General features: G+C 42.3%; 1 protein-coding gene across 2 annotated transcripts in view; it reads left to right on the top strand.

Annotated features, from left to right (window-relative positions):
• Nucleotides 1-16,803, top strand: part of UVSSA (UV stimulated scaffold protein A) — a 287,019-nt gene that overhangs the window by 265,872 nt on the left and 4,344 nt on the right. For both annotated transcript variants that reach the window (XM_085642589.1, XM_085642590.1), the window contains exon 13: nucleotides 7,640-7,832. In XM_085642589.1, coding sequence (XP_085498715.1) covers nucleotides 7,640-7,832 — 193 coding nt within the window. The remainder of the gene's footprint in view (nucleotides 1-7,639; nucleotides 7,833-16,803) is intronic.

Here is a 16,803-nt window from a genome sequence, read left to right as displayed (position 1 = left end):
GTCCCACTCTACAGGTGTTCCTGCTCTGCATCTCCTCCTTTGTTCCTCTCTCCACAGCTCTTCCTTTTTCCACTCTACTCTCGCGCGTCTCTCCACAGCTCTCCCTGCTTCCACTCTCCTCTCGCCCCTCTCTCCACAGCTCTCCCTGCTTCCACTCTCCTCTCGCCCCTCTTTCCACAGCTCTCCCTGCTTCCGCTCTCCTCTCGCCCCTCTAGCCATAGCTTTCCCTGCTTCCGCTCTCCCCTCGTCCCTCTCTCCACAGCTCTTCCTGCTTCCCCTTTCCTCTCGCCCCTCCCTCCACAGCTTTCCCTGCTTCTACTCTCCCCTTGTCCCTCTCTCCACAGTGTTTCCAAAGACTGTGGGTATGCTCTATGATCTGCACATCTAAATACATCAGTATTCAATTTGTCTCTCTACAGCTCTTCTTGCTTGCCTCCTCTACCGTCGCTCTGCCCACATTTCTTACTGTTCCCCCTGTGTGCTCTGGTCCACCTCTCCACGACTCTTTCTGACTCCGTTTCCTCTTTCGTCCCTTGGAGAGGAGAAAACACGAACTTGAAGGAGGGCAGAAGACAGCTCCCTGCATGGATGGACTATCCCAGTCATCCCTCATGTGGCCCCAGTGCCTGGATTGTTACAGAACAATACTGCAGTCGTGACCTCCAAGGATGAACGACACGAGTCCGCAGGGCTGCCGGCCGCACCCAGCATATTGCTTCCATCATAGTTAGGACGTAGTTTGAAAGTTAAGGGTCATAGAGCACGATTACCCGGGTGGGCAGTGGTTATTCTGAGGCATTCACCTGTCACCTCAGTGCCCATACCGGTCCTAGTTTGAGGCGTCTGTGGGTGTACTGGCTAAGCACGCCCCTTTCTTGTTATTTCTAACTGCCTCTCACTATCCCATTCCTCAAAGTGACGTTTGTGGCTTTTTCACAAATCGTTCATGTTTATTACAGTTAATTAAAACCATTTCTTCTAATACCATAAAATGATTACAAAAAATGTATTAATTTTCGGGGCAAAATAGTGCCAGTTATTACATTTAAGTGCAAACAAATATAGAATAATCTACATATGAAGCTCCTTAAAATTATTTAAACAAATAATTATAAATAAACAAATAATTGCGCTAGGAAAAAAAGATAAAATCGCACGCAGTGAAGTCTATTTAAATAAGGACTGTTACGTAAATTGCATGTGATCATTGCCGGGCCGCACTGTAAATGTCACACTGTTAGTATGGCCTATGGAAAAAAAAACTTTTGCACTGCAATAGGTCTAGCATGTGCGAGAGTTTAAGCTATTGGCATTGCAAATGACAATGCCTTTCATTTATGTTTTAAAAACTAACACATGAATAGAAGGCATTGTCATTTACAGTGCCAATAGCTAAAACTCTCGCAAATGCGAGACCTATTGCATTGCAAATGCTTGTTTATTTGAAGAGTTTTATATAGCGCTGGCTAGACCCGGGGGTATCAGAGTGCTTTATATAAGAACAAGTTGCACAAAGTTACATTAGTTACCACAGCATAAAATGAAAAACATATACACGTTACCTGGAGCATGAGGGAGGTTGGGGGGGTGAAAGTTCAAGACCGGGGTGTAGGAAAAAAAAACAAGGTCAGATATGGCTGGGAAGGGGAGTCAGCCACAAGGATCACGGAGGGAGGAGGCGGGGAGGGAAAGGAAACACAGTGGAGAGACGAGGTAAAACAATGTCCAATGTCCGGCTGGGTAGGTGACGGCTAAGGGGGTGAAACCAAAGTCAATCTCCTCTATAGCTGCAAAAACAGCTCCACCGGGCATCGGCCATGTTGCTCGGGCACCGCGGTCAGTATAACACATAAGGTTTCCGCCGGATGGCATCGTCATAGTTCCATCAGCCGCACCAGTCCTGGTGTTATTGGGAAACGCCGCCCGCCTCAACCTCCAGCTTTCCGGTACTCATCTCTCCTCAGCTGGTCGAAGGTTCTCCACTTTTCTTCAGGATCCCCATTAGTGGTTCAGGTGCAGCAACGTGCTACCACCGACACGAGAGCATAGACAGCAGCTGCGTTGATATTCGGTGTAGGATAGATCTAGTTCATTCCCAAGAGGACATCAATTTAGTGTGGAGATGGGGGTGGTGTCATCCCTTGAAGGTGCCTGAAATGCCTGAACTCCCTTGACCGCTATTTTAGGGTTAGGCTTCCGCCTGGCTTAGACCCTCAGGCTAGCGCATATAACTTCTCCACGGGCCCGGCTAAGCAGTTCTTTGTCCTGCCGCCGCTGCTGTGCCCCTCTTACGATCCTGCCCGCAGCAGTCATCTGGCCGGGTGGCCTGGGGCCGCTATTTAGCTACTGTAGCTGATCTCTTTTTGGTTATGCAGTTCCTGCAGGATGGTGCTCAGTTGGGTTTGTCGGTTGCTTCCTGCAGTGGTCAGCCATTTAGGCGTTTAAGGGTTCCTACTGTAGATGATCTCTTTTTGGTTATGCAGTTCTTGCTGCATGGTGCTCAGTTGGGTTTGTCGGTTGCTTTGTGCAGTGGGCAGCCATTCAGGCGTTTAGGGGTTGCTGGCGCAATTTGCAGGATGACGGGGACCTGATGCCTCGTTTTTTTCCGGGGTCTTTTGAACCTTTTTCCTCTGCCTGGGCGCTCTTTTCCATGTTGGAATTTACAGTTGGTCTTGGATGTGCTGTCGAGTCCTCCTCTTAAACCCTTTGAGGGGCTGGAGTTGAAGCTCTTGACTTTCAAGGCTTGTATCCTGCTAGCCATCACTTCGGCCAGGCGGATGGATGTGTTGGGGTCTTGTCCTGTAAGTATCCTTTTTGCAAGATCTTTTCTGCTCGGGTGGTGCTGGTGCCGGTTCCTTCTTTTGTCCCTAAAGTAAATTTAGCTTTTCATCTCAGTCAGGAGGTGATTTTGCCTGATTTTTGTCCTGATCCTTCCTCGGCTGAGGACTGTCGGTTTCACTGTTTGGATGTGACGAGAACTTTGTTTTGGTATTTGCAGGTGGATGAGTCCTTCCGGAAGGGGGACGCTTTTTGTGAATTTTGGTCCCGCTAAGAAGGGGGAAAACAGTCCACGGCTACTTTGAGTTGGTGGATTCGGTCTCTGATCCTTTTTGCTTCTGAGGTATAAGGGGTGAATCCTCCAGTGGGGGTCCAGAGACACTTTACGTGCAGTATGGCAGCTACTGTGGCTGAATTGCAAGGTACCTTTCTGGTGAAAATTTGTAGGGTGGTGACTTGGTCTTTCCCCTTCCACTTTTGTCTGCCACTATCGGATTGTTGGTCTGGGACATTTGGATAATTTCCTGGGCCACAAAGTCTTGTCCTCTTTGAAGGACTAGGGAAATTGTGTTGTGATTTGGGGCATGTTATGAAAATGGTGTTCTTTACTCAGTTGTCTGTCTCCGTTTTTGCTTGTTAAGAAGGAAGGTGAGGGAGGGGCAGGAGGTAATGCGTCCATTACTTACTGATAATGGCATTACTCCAACTCCTTCTCCCTTGCCTTCCTTCTAGGGCCCTCCCGGTGCGGTCCAACTGTGTTCTAGGCTCGGCTTGTTTACGTACAGGAGGTGATGGGGTCTGGGATGTTTTTATAAGCTGGGGGAGGGTCTTGGGTAGGCAAAGGGCCTCATTTTTTTTTATTTTTTATTTCTTATTTACTCTTTCTATATTACTTAATGTACAAAACATACATACAATTAACATTGGACCTCATTTGTTAAGAAGGAAGGCGAGGGAGTAGGACTAGGAGTAATGCCATTATCAGTAAGTAATGGACGTATTCCACATGGCTACATTTTCTTTTTTTTTAATTTTTGTTTTTACATTGGTGCGCTTTTGGGATTTTTGGAATTATACTCCAAATGTAGGTGCAATCCTACAGTAGTAAATTTCTTGCATTCCAGACACCAGTTTTGTGAATTGGGCGTCAGGAAGTAGAGAAAACTTACTACTCATCATTTTTCAGATGTGAAACAAAGGTTATTGCGTATTTCCTCCAATAATGTTCTTTTCAATACTTTGTTACATGACTTTGAGTGAAGACGAACAACATCTTTTATTTTTGAGCAACGCTGAGCACTGCAGGAAACAGAGCCATGTGAATGTACAACTGAAAAGAATGTATGAGTATAGAAAGAGCAGCCCAGGAGTGCTTCTTACCACCTGCCATAAATGTACCATGTCCTTCTCATATGACAGCCACACTTTAAGCAAAGGACACAATGTAGCTCCCTTTATTATGTTTACTGGTCACCCCACATACAATCTTTTTTGGTAGTATTGGATGTAAAAACAACTCGCACAAATAGCAACTTTATTTCCTATGGCCATTAGAATTAATAATGGATAATGTAGATTTCATTAGCACTAGTACAAATTACTTTTTTTTAAAATAAATCCAGAACAATGCTTCGTTCACTGAGCATGTGTGCCAATAGCTAAACGGCTGCAGACAGCTGCCTCATGCTCACAGAGATAGTACCCTATATTCATGAAAATATTAGTTGACATTTTAAGCACACTGGGGAAAGAAATAAACTGCAACCCAAGTTTTAAAAAGAAGGTGGAGTAAAAGTATTGCCATGCTGAGACACGTTATCCAGAGCAGATATACTTCCAACTACATGTTTTCTCTTCCAAACCCTCAGGCATGTTTTGGAGGCAAAGTTATAAATGAAAAGTTGTGACACGGATATAAATATTTTCCATCCTACCTATAATTTGATTTTAAATTTGATAATAGAAGATAGATACTCTGGTTCCCTGTGAAGTGTCACGCTTAACTCTTGGTATAACCTTAGCCTTTAGGAGTAAAATATATAAAAGAAGTCAAGATTTTCTTTGCTAGTCAGTAAATAATGCAGTAATCCTGATTCAGCTATTGAATCGATATATCAGTGAGAGGGTTAATTGAGATTTATTGGAAGGTTTGGATTTTATTTTGTGTTCAACTATTTTTTTTTTTAAGGCTCTGTGCTTAAGAGGCAATACGGACTAAACAATAATATTCACTGGAGAACACGTATTGTATGCTTAATGCTAGAAACAAATCACATTAGAAAGTAAACAACTTGTATTACACTAGGTAGTTTTAAGTACCATATAGTAAGTCAGTCTTGGAGGATATGCATAGGCCTTCCCCTAGGTTTGCTGGAAGAAAAGATGATGACAAAGTAAGGGGAGGAGAGGAAGAACAAAATAGAAGAAAAGTGGAAACAACTGAGCTGACTATGACCAACTCAAGTTGTTCTTGATTGTTAGCGGTTGTACATGTGCTGTGGAGTAGCCCTAAGAAATGGGAAGGAAGATAATTGACAGTGATTTAACTTTCATTGAATAGCCCATGTGCTACTGTTGCATCTGAGCCCTCTTGGTGGTTGAATTACTTGTAAATATGTGTACAGCCTATCCCAGACAGGTCTGTGGCTAGAGATCAGGTCTTTGTTACCACACATGATTGTCACATTTTTTACATGTGCTGTCCAGGCTCTCCTTGTATGCTTTGTAAGAGAATTTGCTTACTTCCAGTTTAAAAGAATATTTTCATCTCTACAGTAAGAAGCAAATCTGTCAGCAAGCAGTCATTATCAAGCGTAATGTTTATTAGAGATACATGCAGAACCATACATATCCATGTAAATAAGTTTGAATTATCCTACACCGATATAGCGGAGGTCTAAGTTCTCCTTCTTAGGTCTCACAAGCGCATTGTAAGGTTTGGCAATACCAATCCTTACAATGCGCTTCAGGTCAACCCATTACTTATCATTGGTTGGCCTTATTATCAATCTTATATGCTTACTCCTTATTTGATGGCAGCCCTTCCTCTTCAGGTTTTTGTCCCTCCCCTGGAGGATAGATTCTTTTCCATCCTCTTGATTGAATGGCTTGTATCCTTCCACTGCTTACATTCAGGGAACTAGTTTTTCTTTCCATAGGGTAGCGTGGGTTTTCTTGCTTTCTTCACCTCTCCCCTCTCATCTGATTCCCCCTTCTCATCTCTGCTCCCACTATGCATTCTGGCTCAACTTTCTTTCTTCTTTAAACCGTGACACGTTAAAAGAAGAAACTGCTGACTTCACTCATTTCTCAAAATCACGCTTCGGGTTGCCAATATTGAAAGCAAAGCTATAATTTACTACCAGATGCAGGCAATGTGCAAATGTACTACCTCAGATGAAATGGCTTGTATATCTACTAGAGTCTTGAAACTTAGCAAGCATATTGATGGAATAGTTTTCATAGGGGAGACGAGTTAGTTTAATTCAGTAAAGTTATTTGACCTATCAGTTGTTTTGTTAATTTTGTTTGGTTTTGTATTTTCAAGATGTACTACATTTTTAAGGCAACTTTTCCTGATCTTTAAAATCATGGACGGCAATTTTGTCTTGCTAGGCTTTTTATTTGCCACAAAACTCCAAGTCTCAGTCAATTGTAACATTCTCGCTCGTGGAGATAAAATTCATTTTGGAATTATACAAATGATTTGGTATAACCATTCTCATAAATCCGAGAATTTAAACATATCCCTGATTTCTCCCAGTTGACCCAGGAGATACATTTCCTATTGGTGTTGAGTTTTTCATTCTTCCAAATGGATGCAGATAGGTTGTTTTTTAAGTTTAGCTTCTTTTTCTGGATTGCCTTGATTGTGTTAGCCACCATCGTGAATGTAGATTTTGTGTTTTACTGGATTGTATGATTCACGCTAATGGATCAATTGGATGTCTAATTTCATTTTCAACTAAAAGCCATTGTGGTTTTTGATTAACTGTGGAGTAATCCAGAATCCACTGTTATTTCAGTTTTGAATTTTATTTTGTTCATGTAATGTAAACTCTTGCAATCAATTGATTACTTTGTATGGTAACACTCCTTTGTTAGAGAGCACTTATAGTAAGTACAACAAGGAGAGACCACAGTGAAAGCAATAAGCTCCATATGGTTTGATGGAAAGTTGGCTGAAGCTGTGCAAAACCATACAAAGTGTTTTGCCTCTTTCCAAACTCTGGCAAGAAAAGTGCAGTTGAAAATTTTGAATCTTTTGTCTGCTTTGTGCTTTTAGTTTCCAGTCCCTCCTGAAAGTGTGTGTTTACCCCATTGTTATCCATCTTTCTGCTGCCACTACCAGCAATCCAGACAGGTCTAGGCCTGATCATCCTCATCTGAAAAATGGTAACTCAATGATATGAAGCATGTTTCATTGGGTCTGAATAGGAACTTTACTATGGTACAATCTACACTATATTTGTGTTCTGCTTTCTTGTAATACTGTTTGTGAGTTTATCCAAACACATCTTTATTCAAGGTTCTAAAGTCTTGGATTTGACTGTGTTCTACTTGAATTCAGATTCCTGAGATTAGAATTTCATACAAATTAATTTAATGGTTTAACAAATGAGTTGAAAATGTGGTAATATACTCCAAACTTCTTTTATTACGAACATACTTCCCTTGCCCGTCTTGCAGTATTTCAGGGATACACCTACACTATTAGAATTTGGAATTCTGATGATGCGCAAATTGTGGTGTATTGTGTGCATAAAAATACTTGACCTTGTGTTGTCTTCCCACAAGTTGTACTGTTTTTGACATATGATTGTAATTATCAAGATTGTGTTATGTTTTGTTTTCTTGTTAGATTGGCGGGACCCTGAACTCATGAGGGAGATTGAAGCAGCCACTGGAGAGGACCTAGGATCCTCTTTATGCCCTGGGAAAGGAAAGGGAAAAGGAAAGAACAAAGGAAAGAAAAAGAAGTATCCAAATTTAACTGATCTAAAACATAATGCAAACACATCACGTTCACGGCTTGAGAAAAAGGTTTTTAACAAGTAAGATGCCAAAATTGATATTAACTTATGTTAATGATGCATGACTATATAAATAATGAGTTTACCTTTGCATATGAAGACACTGTGCATCACCTTACTGTATTGGACGTGGTAGGAAAAATTTGATATGGTATTTCAGTTTAATGCTGACCAGTTGAGTTAAAGGATTAGTATGATATGTTAAGTTGTGTTACTTTTCTATTTTATGTTACTATGTTTCTTAAAGTGCACCTTTACCACTAAACTGGTTTCACAGTGCTAATGAGCATGTAATTTGATTTTCTTTAAAAGAACATTTTGCTGTTGGAAAATGTTGTCCGGAATCAATGAAATGCCTAAATGTTCTCAATTAAGTGGATAACCATTGGAAGAGCATTCTACCAGTTACAGAGAGTGTTCTGCCCTTGTAGGGATTTCTGGAAAGTGGTAACTGTGATAATGCTATTGTAGAAAGATTTTACTCAGCAGACCAGATCACAAAGTGACAAATTTGCATGAATAAATGAAGGACCATCATTGTAGACAATTTGGAGTGGTTTATACGACATCCCATTTGATGTTGTGAGCCAGTGATCGAGAAGGCAATATAGGATAATCCTCCTGCATGTTATTAGTCAGATGGTTGCCTTTTGTATTTGTTGGAATAACCTATGTTCTGGGAATGGGTAAAATGTTACACTCTCTGTTTAAGACCATTAGATACAAAAACAAGATTTAGAACTCATATTTACCAGTAGGGTTCAAGATGGTTTATTGTCCACGAGAAACCCAGATTTGTTTGTACCAAACAAGACTGACATAATGTATTACGTAATTGTATAGAGCACTGCAAGTCACCTTTCAGTTGCCTCAGAGTGCTTAGGTGCTCCAGGGATTGCATGAGGTGGGACAGGGAAAACAAGAGGACAGTCAGGTAAGGGGGTGTGGCAAACTAATCTTCAGTCACAACTCACATATGCATGAAGTTCATTTGTAAGTACAACTGATTGGCTTGGTTTTAAGGTTTTTTCTGAAGTGCCTGCACTTCGATTCTGCCATCCGGCTAGGGTTCTCTTTGTTCCACCGGCCTGAGATCCTAGATATCCAAGATCCATGTTCAGTGCTTAATCATTTTTGAAGGCTTGTTGGGCTCAGTTAATAAATGCAGGTTTCTCTTTGGCACATAGTGCGGTGCACGTTGCGAAAGGTATTCAGTAGGCCCTATTTTAGGACTAGGGGCCTGATGTGCTATTCCCATTCTCAAACCAGGAATGTGCAATTTGCACACCGACCAGTTTGAGAATAAAAATGGAATTTGCAAAGCAACGTATGTACTAATAGGTTGCATAGCATATTGTCTATTTTTAGGAGATCAAAACTTATCTGCCTAATTAAAATTAATTTTGCCATTCCCTGTGATTAGCTGCAAATGCCAGCATGGAGGCTTGCAGGGGACAGCAGATCTCCATCTCATCCTTTTACATTCGTAAACCGGAAACATTTTTTAAAAAGAAGCCTATTACCATTAAAGTGACAGGTGCTGCGTTTAAAAGAAATAAAGAAATGTTTCCCTTTTTGGGAAGACATCATGGGGAGCAGTCTTCACCGCAGCACCTGAAATTATTCCCATTGTGGAAGTTATCCCACTGGGACAGCTTCCCCTTTGAGCTTCCCATTTCAGAATTTGTTACCACCATTTCCCGTAACTGATCAATGGTTTGCACGAATGGCTGGGGCTAAACCAATGTGGCATGGTAAGCAAAAAAACAATGGATTAAACCCAGATCTATTGACTGGGGGTGAATGTTTCATTTGCTCTGCCTTCCGTCCATCATCTGTGTGTCTTTTGCAGTGGTTTGCAGCAACAGTTTGTCACAAACCGTTGATATATATAATTGTGACCACCATATTGAATCTATGTGTCTCTTGCTTTCTTGCCCTAAGTGCACTGGGTATGCCCAGACGTGGGTAACGGGCTCACTGTGCCACTGGATTCAAGCTAGCCTGGCTGATATGGGGTGATGCCCCGAAACCGGTCCCAGGATGCTTGTTTCCCGTTCAGGGAGGACCTGGCCTGGCAGTTGGGGCTGGACAGCTTTCATGAGGCACAGGGTCAAGACTGATTTGCTTATGGCTGGGTCTAAACTGGGGTGGCATGATGAGTAAAAGAACAATGGATTTAACCCAGATCTATTGACTGGGGTTAATGTTTGATTTGCTCTGCATTCCGTCCATCATCTGTGTGTCTTTTGCAGTGGTTTGCAGCAACAGTTTGTCACAAACCGTTGATATATATAATTGTGACCCCCATATTGAATAGGGATAACCTTTTGATGCAATCTCCTTTTTTGTGCTTCATAGTGGAGTGCAAAATCCCTCTTACTAGTCTGAAATAATTTTCTGGCTGGTAAAAGGGCATTGATCTATTGTAAAAAGATTGTTTGCAGTTTGAAACTGTTGTTTTTTTCTTCACATTGCAGGCTTTGCTGCTGCAAATCACCTGGTGCTTTAAACTTCATTCTTGCATCTACACAGATCTAGTAAAATGTTGTTAGAGCTGGTTTTATAGTCAAGCTTACCCAAGTTAAGGCCAATTCTGGCCGATGTAGTCTGTATCATTGAGTTTCTAGAAGAACCTAGTATAAATGGTGTTTCAATAATGTGTGTCATCACCAGGGATCCCATCATCTCCACCTTGTTGTCAGTTAGAAGAATGAGTGGGTTTTAAATAGTAGTGAGGTGGCCAAAGATACAATATATACACATGCACATTGTGTAAGTTCAGGATCGACAGAAGGGATAACCAGCCTCTATTTTTCTTTGAGAATTCATTCGGTGTTTCAGAGCAAATGGGAAAGCGGCAGTGAAAAAGCAAAAAATTAATCTTACTTTTCAAGGTTAATTAGAAAGGATTCATTCGGACAGTAGATGGAGTTTCATTGTAGGGTGCACTCCCAGAAAAAGATTGTCTAAGAGTAATTTTCTTTCTATGTAGGTATTCAAGAAAGAGAGTATCTGAACTCTGAGGTTGCCAATGTATGACTAAGCGCGCATGCGCTGCTCGCTTTGCGAGGTATGTATTCAGTATGGAGTGGAAGCTCCGCCCACTCTCTGCCCATCTTTTGCATTGGCTTAGGTGCTAAATGCTGCCTTCCGATTTGGTTTAGGCTTGTTAGTCCCGCCTCATGAGGGCCATGTCGTCATTTGTATCCTTCCATGGCTGCTGCCCCTTTACTCCGAACACTATTTTCTTTCCTGCCTTCTCACCCCCTCCCGCAGTCCATGAATTCTCGGGCCCCCCCCACCCACTTCCGTTTGTGCCTTCTCGCCCGCCCGCACTCCTGTTTCCAATGCAATAGGTCTTGCGTAAATGCAAGTCCTATTGCATTGCAAATGCTTGTTAGTTTGATTTCTCACTTTCAGAATCGCTTCGTCCATAGGCCCATCGCCCCTCGTTTTCTTGCCCCCTGGATAGACATCCTTCTGCAGCGCATAGGCCCCCTGACCCCCCCAGCCCTCCCTCCTTGCACCCCTGAACTTGCACTTGATTGGCCGCTGACAGCGCCGTTGTCGGTTCCAGTCTGGTTTCCAGGAGAGGAGCGGAGTCACGTGACACAAACACTACCGAGCCGGCTGAATGGGGCAGTGAGGGACAGAGAGGCATGAAGCTTCTGCACGGCACAAACCCACTGAGCTTCTCCTCCCAGGAAACTTTTACCAACTCCAGAACTTTATTCTGCCCTCGTCGTCTCCGTGCAACAGATCCGAGCCTGGTCTGATGGTGAGTTATTAGCACCTTCTCCACGTTTGTTTTTTAGGGAGTTCATTTTACTACAGGGCCTGTTCTCCTAACCCTGCCATAGTGTGTAGGAGAAAAGAAGGGGTCTGCGTAACCACCCTGATGGAGGGGGCAGTTCACATCTCAGCACCAGTCTTGGGTGTCGCCCAAAAAATGCCAGATAGTTTAATAGACACACTAGACAGGTATGTGGCACGCATTGGGCATGGGTACTGTTTGTTGAACGGTTTCTTCACGGACTTGCAGGTGATAAAAGAATACATTCAGACTGGTGATGTCAGACTCTCCGCTTCATGGAAGTGTGTGATCTTGGGTAGATCATTCAGTCTCCTTTTGTCCTAGCCGCACTGTTTGCCAAAAGAAAGTTCTCGGTAGTAAGCTGTGAAAAGGAACCGTAATGTTCCACTTTCATCTCTTCACCCCTCAGATGCTCCTAAATGTACATACAATTCCTACAAGAAATAAAGCGCTTAGACGCTTGCTTGAAGTGAGACGAATGAGTGTAACAATGACTCGCTAATTTATCCAGAAAGTGCACACTCTGTAAAGTGCAAATATGACAGCTCAGGTGGAAAGCCTCAGCCTGCCCCTTATGAATGTTAAAGTGCTCTTTACCAGCACTTTAAATTGAAATATAGAAGTGCTGGTACTCACTAGCCAGATTACCTGTTTGCTTCTCTGAAATACCGTACTCTAGCTGTTTACTAGCAGAAGGCTCAGGACCAGAGCTTAAGGTTGCTTTCAGAAACGTTTGTCTAGGTTTTGGGGGTTTACCCTTCATTTGTTTCACCTCCATTCGCTCTGGTTCCTTTCGTGGTGGTCGTCGAGACCCTAAGACCAGCAGCGCAGGTGAGTTGCAAAACATATTGGCTAATTGCAAGCAGGTTAAACAGGCACACAGGATATGACCTACTTGACACGTGTTCAAGATGTATTTATATTTGTAACTCCCAATATGGGTTTAATATATTAGATTAGAGCAAAATGGTTTCCAAAATGATGATCTCTGCACCCTTGCTTCCAGTCTTCACCAAAACCTACCCATATGTTTCATAGTTGAATGAATGAGTGTAGACCACTAAACAAAAATCTTTGGCTAATGAAATACCCCCCAAACATTTATTTTATTTTCCAAATAGCTTAGAGTGGTCAACAAGAGGGGAAGAGTAGAGATTTGAGGTGAGCCTTCTTCAGATGTGTTTTATAATTGAAGATGGGTTTCTCTTTTCTTATTTCATTTTCGAATATGCCGACCAAAGATAGTGAGATATGGTGAAATTCCACAATTGAGAGCATGTGTAAAATGGAAAACACAAGGCATGTAAAGCACTGTGTAAATATCTGCAATCATAGCAAGGATCCATACGTTATTTGTATTTTCGTGTGCGGAGTTTCAGTTTTGCGTTTTATAGCTGCTTCTGTTCTTCTAACTATTTTCCTCCTAAGCTGCCATCATGTCCTTTTTATGAAAGGATATCTAGTCAGCAGCTGTGTACAACAACCTTGGCATTTGGTACAAAGTTAAGTATTTACACTGTTGAAAATTGAATAACACAGAGGAAAGTTGCAAATCTAGTATCCGACTGGCATCGCATTTCATTCATATCTCACAAGCGAGTGGGGTTAATGTGAAACATTTGAGTGTCAAGGCTACTGTGCAGTGTTAGAGATACTTTTCTCACACAAATTAGACCACAACTGGCTTGCAGCAACATTTTTTCTAATTCCGTTAAGTGCACTTGTACTGTTCGCTAATCGATCAGTTTGAAACCATGACTTACAAGTTACCTACACTTACATACAACATACTTGGCCAATCAAATTCATGTTTATTTAACATGACATAAAATGTAGAATTGCTAAATACTTTCAGAAAGTTATTAAAATATCTCGCTAAGATGGCATGATGTTTAATATTGTGGATATCCTTGGTATCTGTAGAAAAGGAGAAAAAAAAACATACACGCTGAGGTTGCAGCTGCATGTTTCCTTCTGAAACCAGGCACCAGATTAACTTGGACAGATCCTCAAAATGTATTTCCATGGCAGTTCTGGTGGGACATCAAAGGAAGTGACACTGCCTTGCCCTTTCCCTTTAACTTAGACACAGCAGTGGAGCTGGTGCAGGAAACCTAGCTTTATTGAACCTTTATTAAAGAGAAAACAAAAGCTGGAGTTCAGATGCTAATGAAGGGCCATCTTGGGCTCCCCACTTCCAAGGTTCTACTTTCCATCTTCTATTGGACTTCTTGTTGCTTCTGCTTTGTAAAGCACCCTCGATAAAGGCACTATAAATAAGAATCAATAAGTAGATATTAAATCAATATTTGTCAAGTCTATTGAAAATATTTACAACAACAAAGGCCGCTTGATCTCACGACATCATTATAAATAAATGGATACGGGCCCTTTTGCAACCTTTGCTGCCATTCCAAATCTGATTTTAATTCCCTCTTTTGTCCCCAAAAATCCCTTCTCTTCATTCATTTATCCTGGCCGTACTTGCTGAATACGTTTCTGGATGAATGAAGAGTTAACCTCAGCCCTACCTTGCCTCCCGAGGTCCTGTGTGCTGGCTACTTAATAGCTCTTCAACACATTTAAATGGAGGTCTTTAACCAGAAGAATCTATCTAAAAATCTACAAGGCAAGAGCTTCCTAACTATGGTGTTTGGAAGAGTATAACACTCTTAAAAAGAAGTCGTTGCTTACCAGATATCATATGAAAATCTTGCTGAATTTTAAAGCGCACACTCCTTGTTGGTACAGGAATGGTACACGGATGTGCATCCCTTGTTGGTACATTAATGGTAAGCGGTAGAGCACACGTGCTCTGAACAACCAAACTACTTGGAACTGGTATCTTGACTCTTTACAGGCTGGCTAACATGCTAATGCAGCATGTACTCTATAGCCTGGGTCTGTTCCTGGTAATAAGGCCCAAGAATGTTTCTGTGACCCAAAGGAACGCACCAGGTTTGCGTTATTTTGGTGAAATGGGACTGCTATCCATGTCTTCGGTTGCTGACATGAAGCGATGGTGTCAGCAGACCGATTTTTGTGGTTTAGTAGTGCTGAGCATTCTTTTTTATGTGTCAGTAAGGAGTGTGGCCTCTGGGCCCCCTTGGGTATATGTTTTGCACCCAGGAACTTTCACTTGCATCCAGTGTGTGTGTTGAGTGCATATGTACGTTGTATATGTTTAGCACAATCATGGCAGTGGGACATTTTAATGTGTACAAGTTTGGTTGGACCATTGGGATCGGTTTTGTATGCCCCCTGGTTAGCATGGCACAAAATGGAGGATGGATACAGCTTCCCTCCAGAGAAAGAAGTGTGTCAAATTAGGTCATTGATTCAGGGAAGTGAAACCCTACTCAAGCAACCACCACAATTCTTGTCCAGGTGAACAATAAAAGGCCCTAAATCAACCTGTGCATAACTCTCTGGTAGCTTGGCACAAAAGTAGTCAGGCTTAGCTCAGAGGCAATGTGTAAAGTATTTATGCAGCACATACACGGTATTAAAGTGTAAAGACAACACAAGAAAAGTCCCACACCAATTTAGAAAAATAGAGTAAAATGTAATAAATTATTTGACGCCAAAACGACAAAATTACAATCATTAGAACTGAAGATATCCAATTTCAAAGGTTGAGACAAGTACAGCGCCGAAAATCACAAATCGCCACTTGCGGTCATCTGGTCGTGCTAGACTGTGGCAAAGTCACAAGCTCAGGCCAGCCACGATGAGGCGCGGGCCAGATACCCGGACCAGGTTAGTCCCATGGAAAAGGTTACCTCCTCTAAGGGCGGCGTGAAAAGTCAGGTTCACGGCGGAGAAGGCCATGAGAAGCAGGGAAAGCGTTGTGGATGGTTGCAGTAGCATGAAAGGCAGGCTAGATGTCGCAGACCGTTGTCGCTGTAGTGGGAAAATCATACCGGGTGTTGTGGATGGTTGTTGCTGTAACTTGCCTTTGGTGGTCACTGGGGGCTGTAGATGCTGAAGCAAGAAATGCAGATCTTGTGTTGCCATTTGTCGCTGAAGCACGAGCTAAAGTAAGTGTAATTAATCTAGAAAGTATGCCTGTCCCTTTTAAATGTGTAGGTAATGTATATTTGGGATGAAAATTGACAGTTTTTGAAAGACTGAGTCTGAGTGCACAAAACCAAGTAATTTTAGTCTGTTTAACCACTGGCTGTTTGTTACATTTTGCTTTTTGTTTTTTTCATTATGTGTTTTAGTAAATGCAACCAATTGAGTAGTGTTTTATTTGTATTGAACAACTAGTGATTACTTCAAAATACATCGTTTTAGGGGCCAGCTTTCTGCTAGTATTAGATATTTTTGCATGTTAAAGACAAAACCTAAGAAATTATGTTTTTTCACCATTTAACCAAGTTTGACTCAAACCAAGATTGCATTTTGAGCGACATATTGAAAATCAGAATTGCATTAAATCCAGTCATCTCATTTTTATGATTGTAAACGTGAATGTTCCATTCAACAAGTCTATGTTTCTTTCTCGCATTATCTGAGCATTCATTGTGAAACATATTATGGGTTGATGCGTCATGGCTGGCAACTATCTTCTGATAGGTTCCTATCTCCAAAGTATGCAGGGAGCAACAGTTAAAGCAAATTGTTTTTCCAGTGGGAATTCACAACTGGGAGCTCACACCACCTGTTCTCGCCTAGTCTCGTGTGAGGCAGCCGTATCTCTTGAATGGGACACGTTCCTTGCACGTATGTCACATCCACCTCATTGGTTCACTGGAGCTTCATGTTGACGGGCGGCAAGATCTTGGCACGAACATCTGTGTCCCGAGGAGTGCACTCTGATGCCTTCCCAGGCCCTGGGGAGGCACCACTTGGAGATCAGGGACTCACTCTTACAGAGACCAGTAGGGCTCAGGCAAGTCCAGTTGCAGGTCCAGTTGCAGCAGGTCAGCTGAGCAGTTGAAGAGAGGCCTCTTGAGCTTGGTGTGCCCCTGTAGCTCAGACAAGTCCGCCAACAGACCCTCTGGAGTCGCTCAGGTAGCCTGGGATGAAGAGCAGGTCCAGCCTTCCTTCTCAGATAGTAGGACGGGGCTCAAGCAGCTGGGCAGTCCTTCTGTAGGATCTGCAGGTCCATGAGTGTTCTAAAGAGTTGTTAAGAGGGTCCTATGTTTATACCCGGTGCTAGCTCTGAAG

This window comes from Triturus cristatus, chromosome 2_2 (genome assembly GCF_964204655.1).
Source record: "Triturus cristatus chromosome 2_2, aTriCri1.1, whole genome shotgun sequence".
Taxonomy (NCBI): Eukaryota; Metazoa; Chordata; class Amphibia; order Caudata; family Salamandridae; genus Triturus; species Triturus cristatus.
Note: the sequence above shows the minus strand (reverse complement) of the source record. Positions and strands in the feature narration are given on the sequence as shown.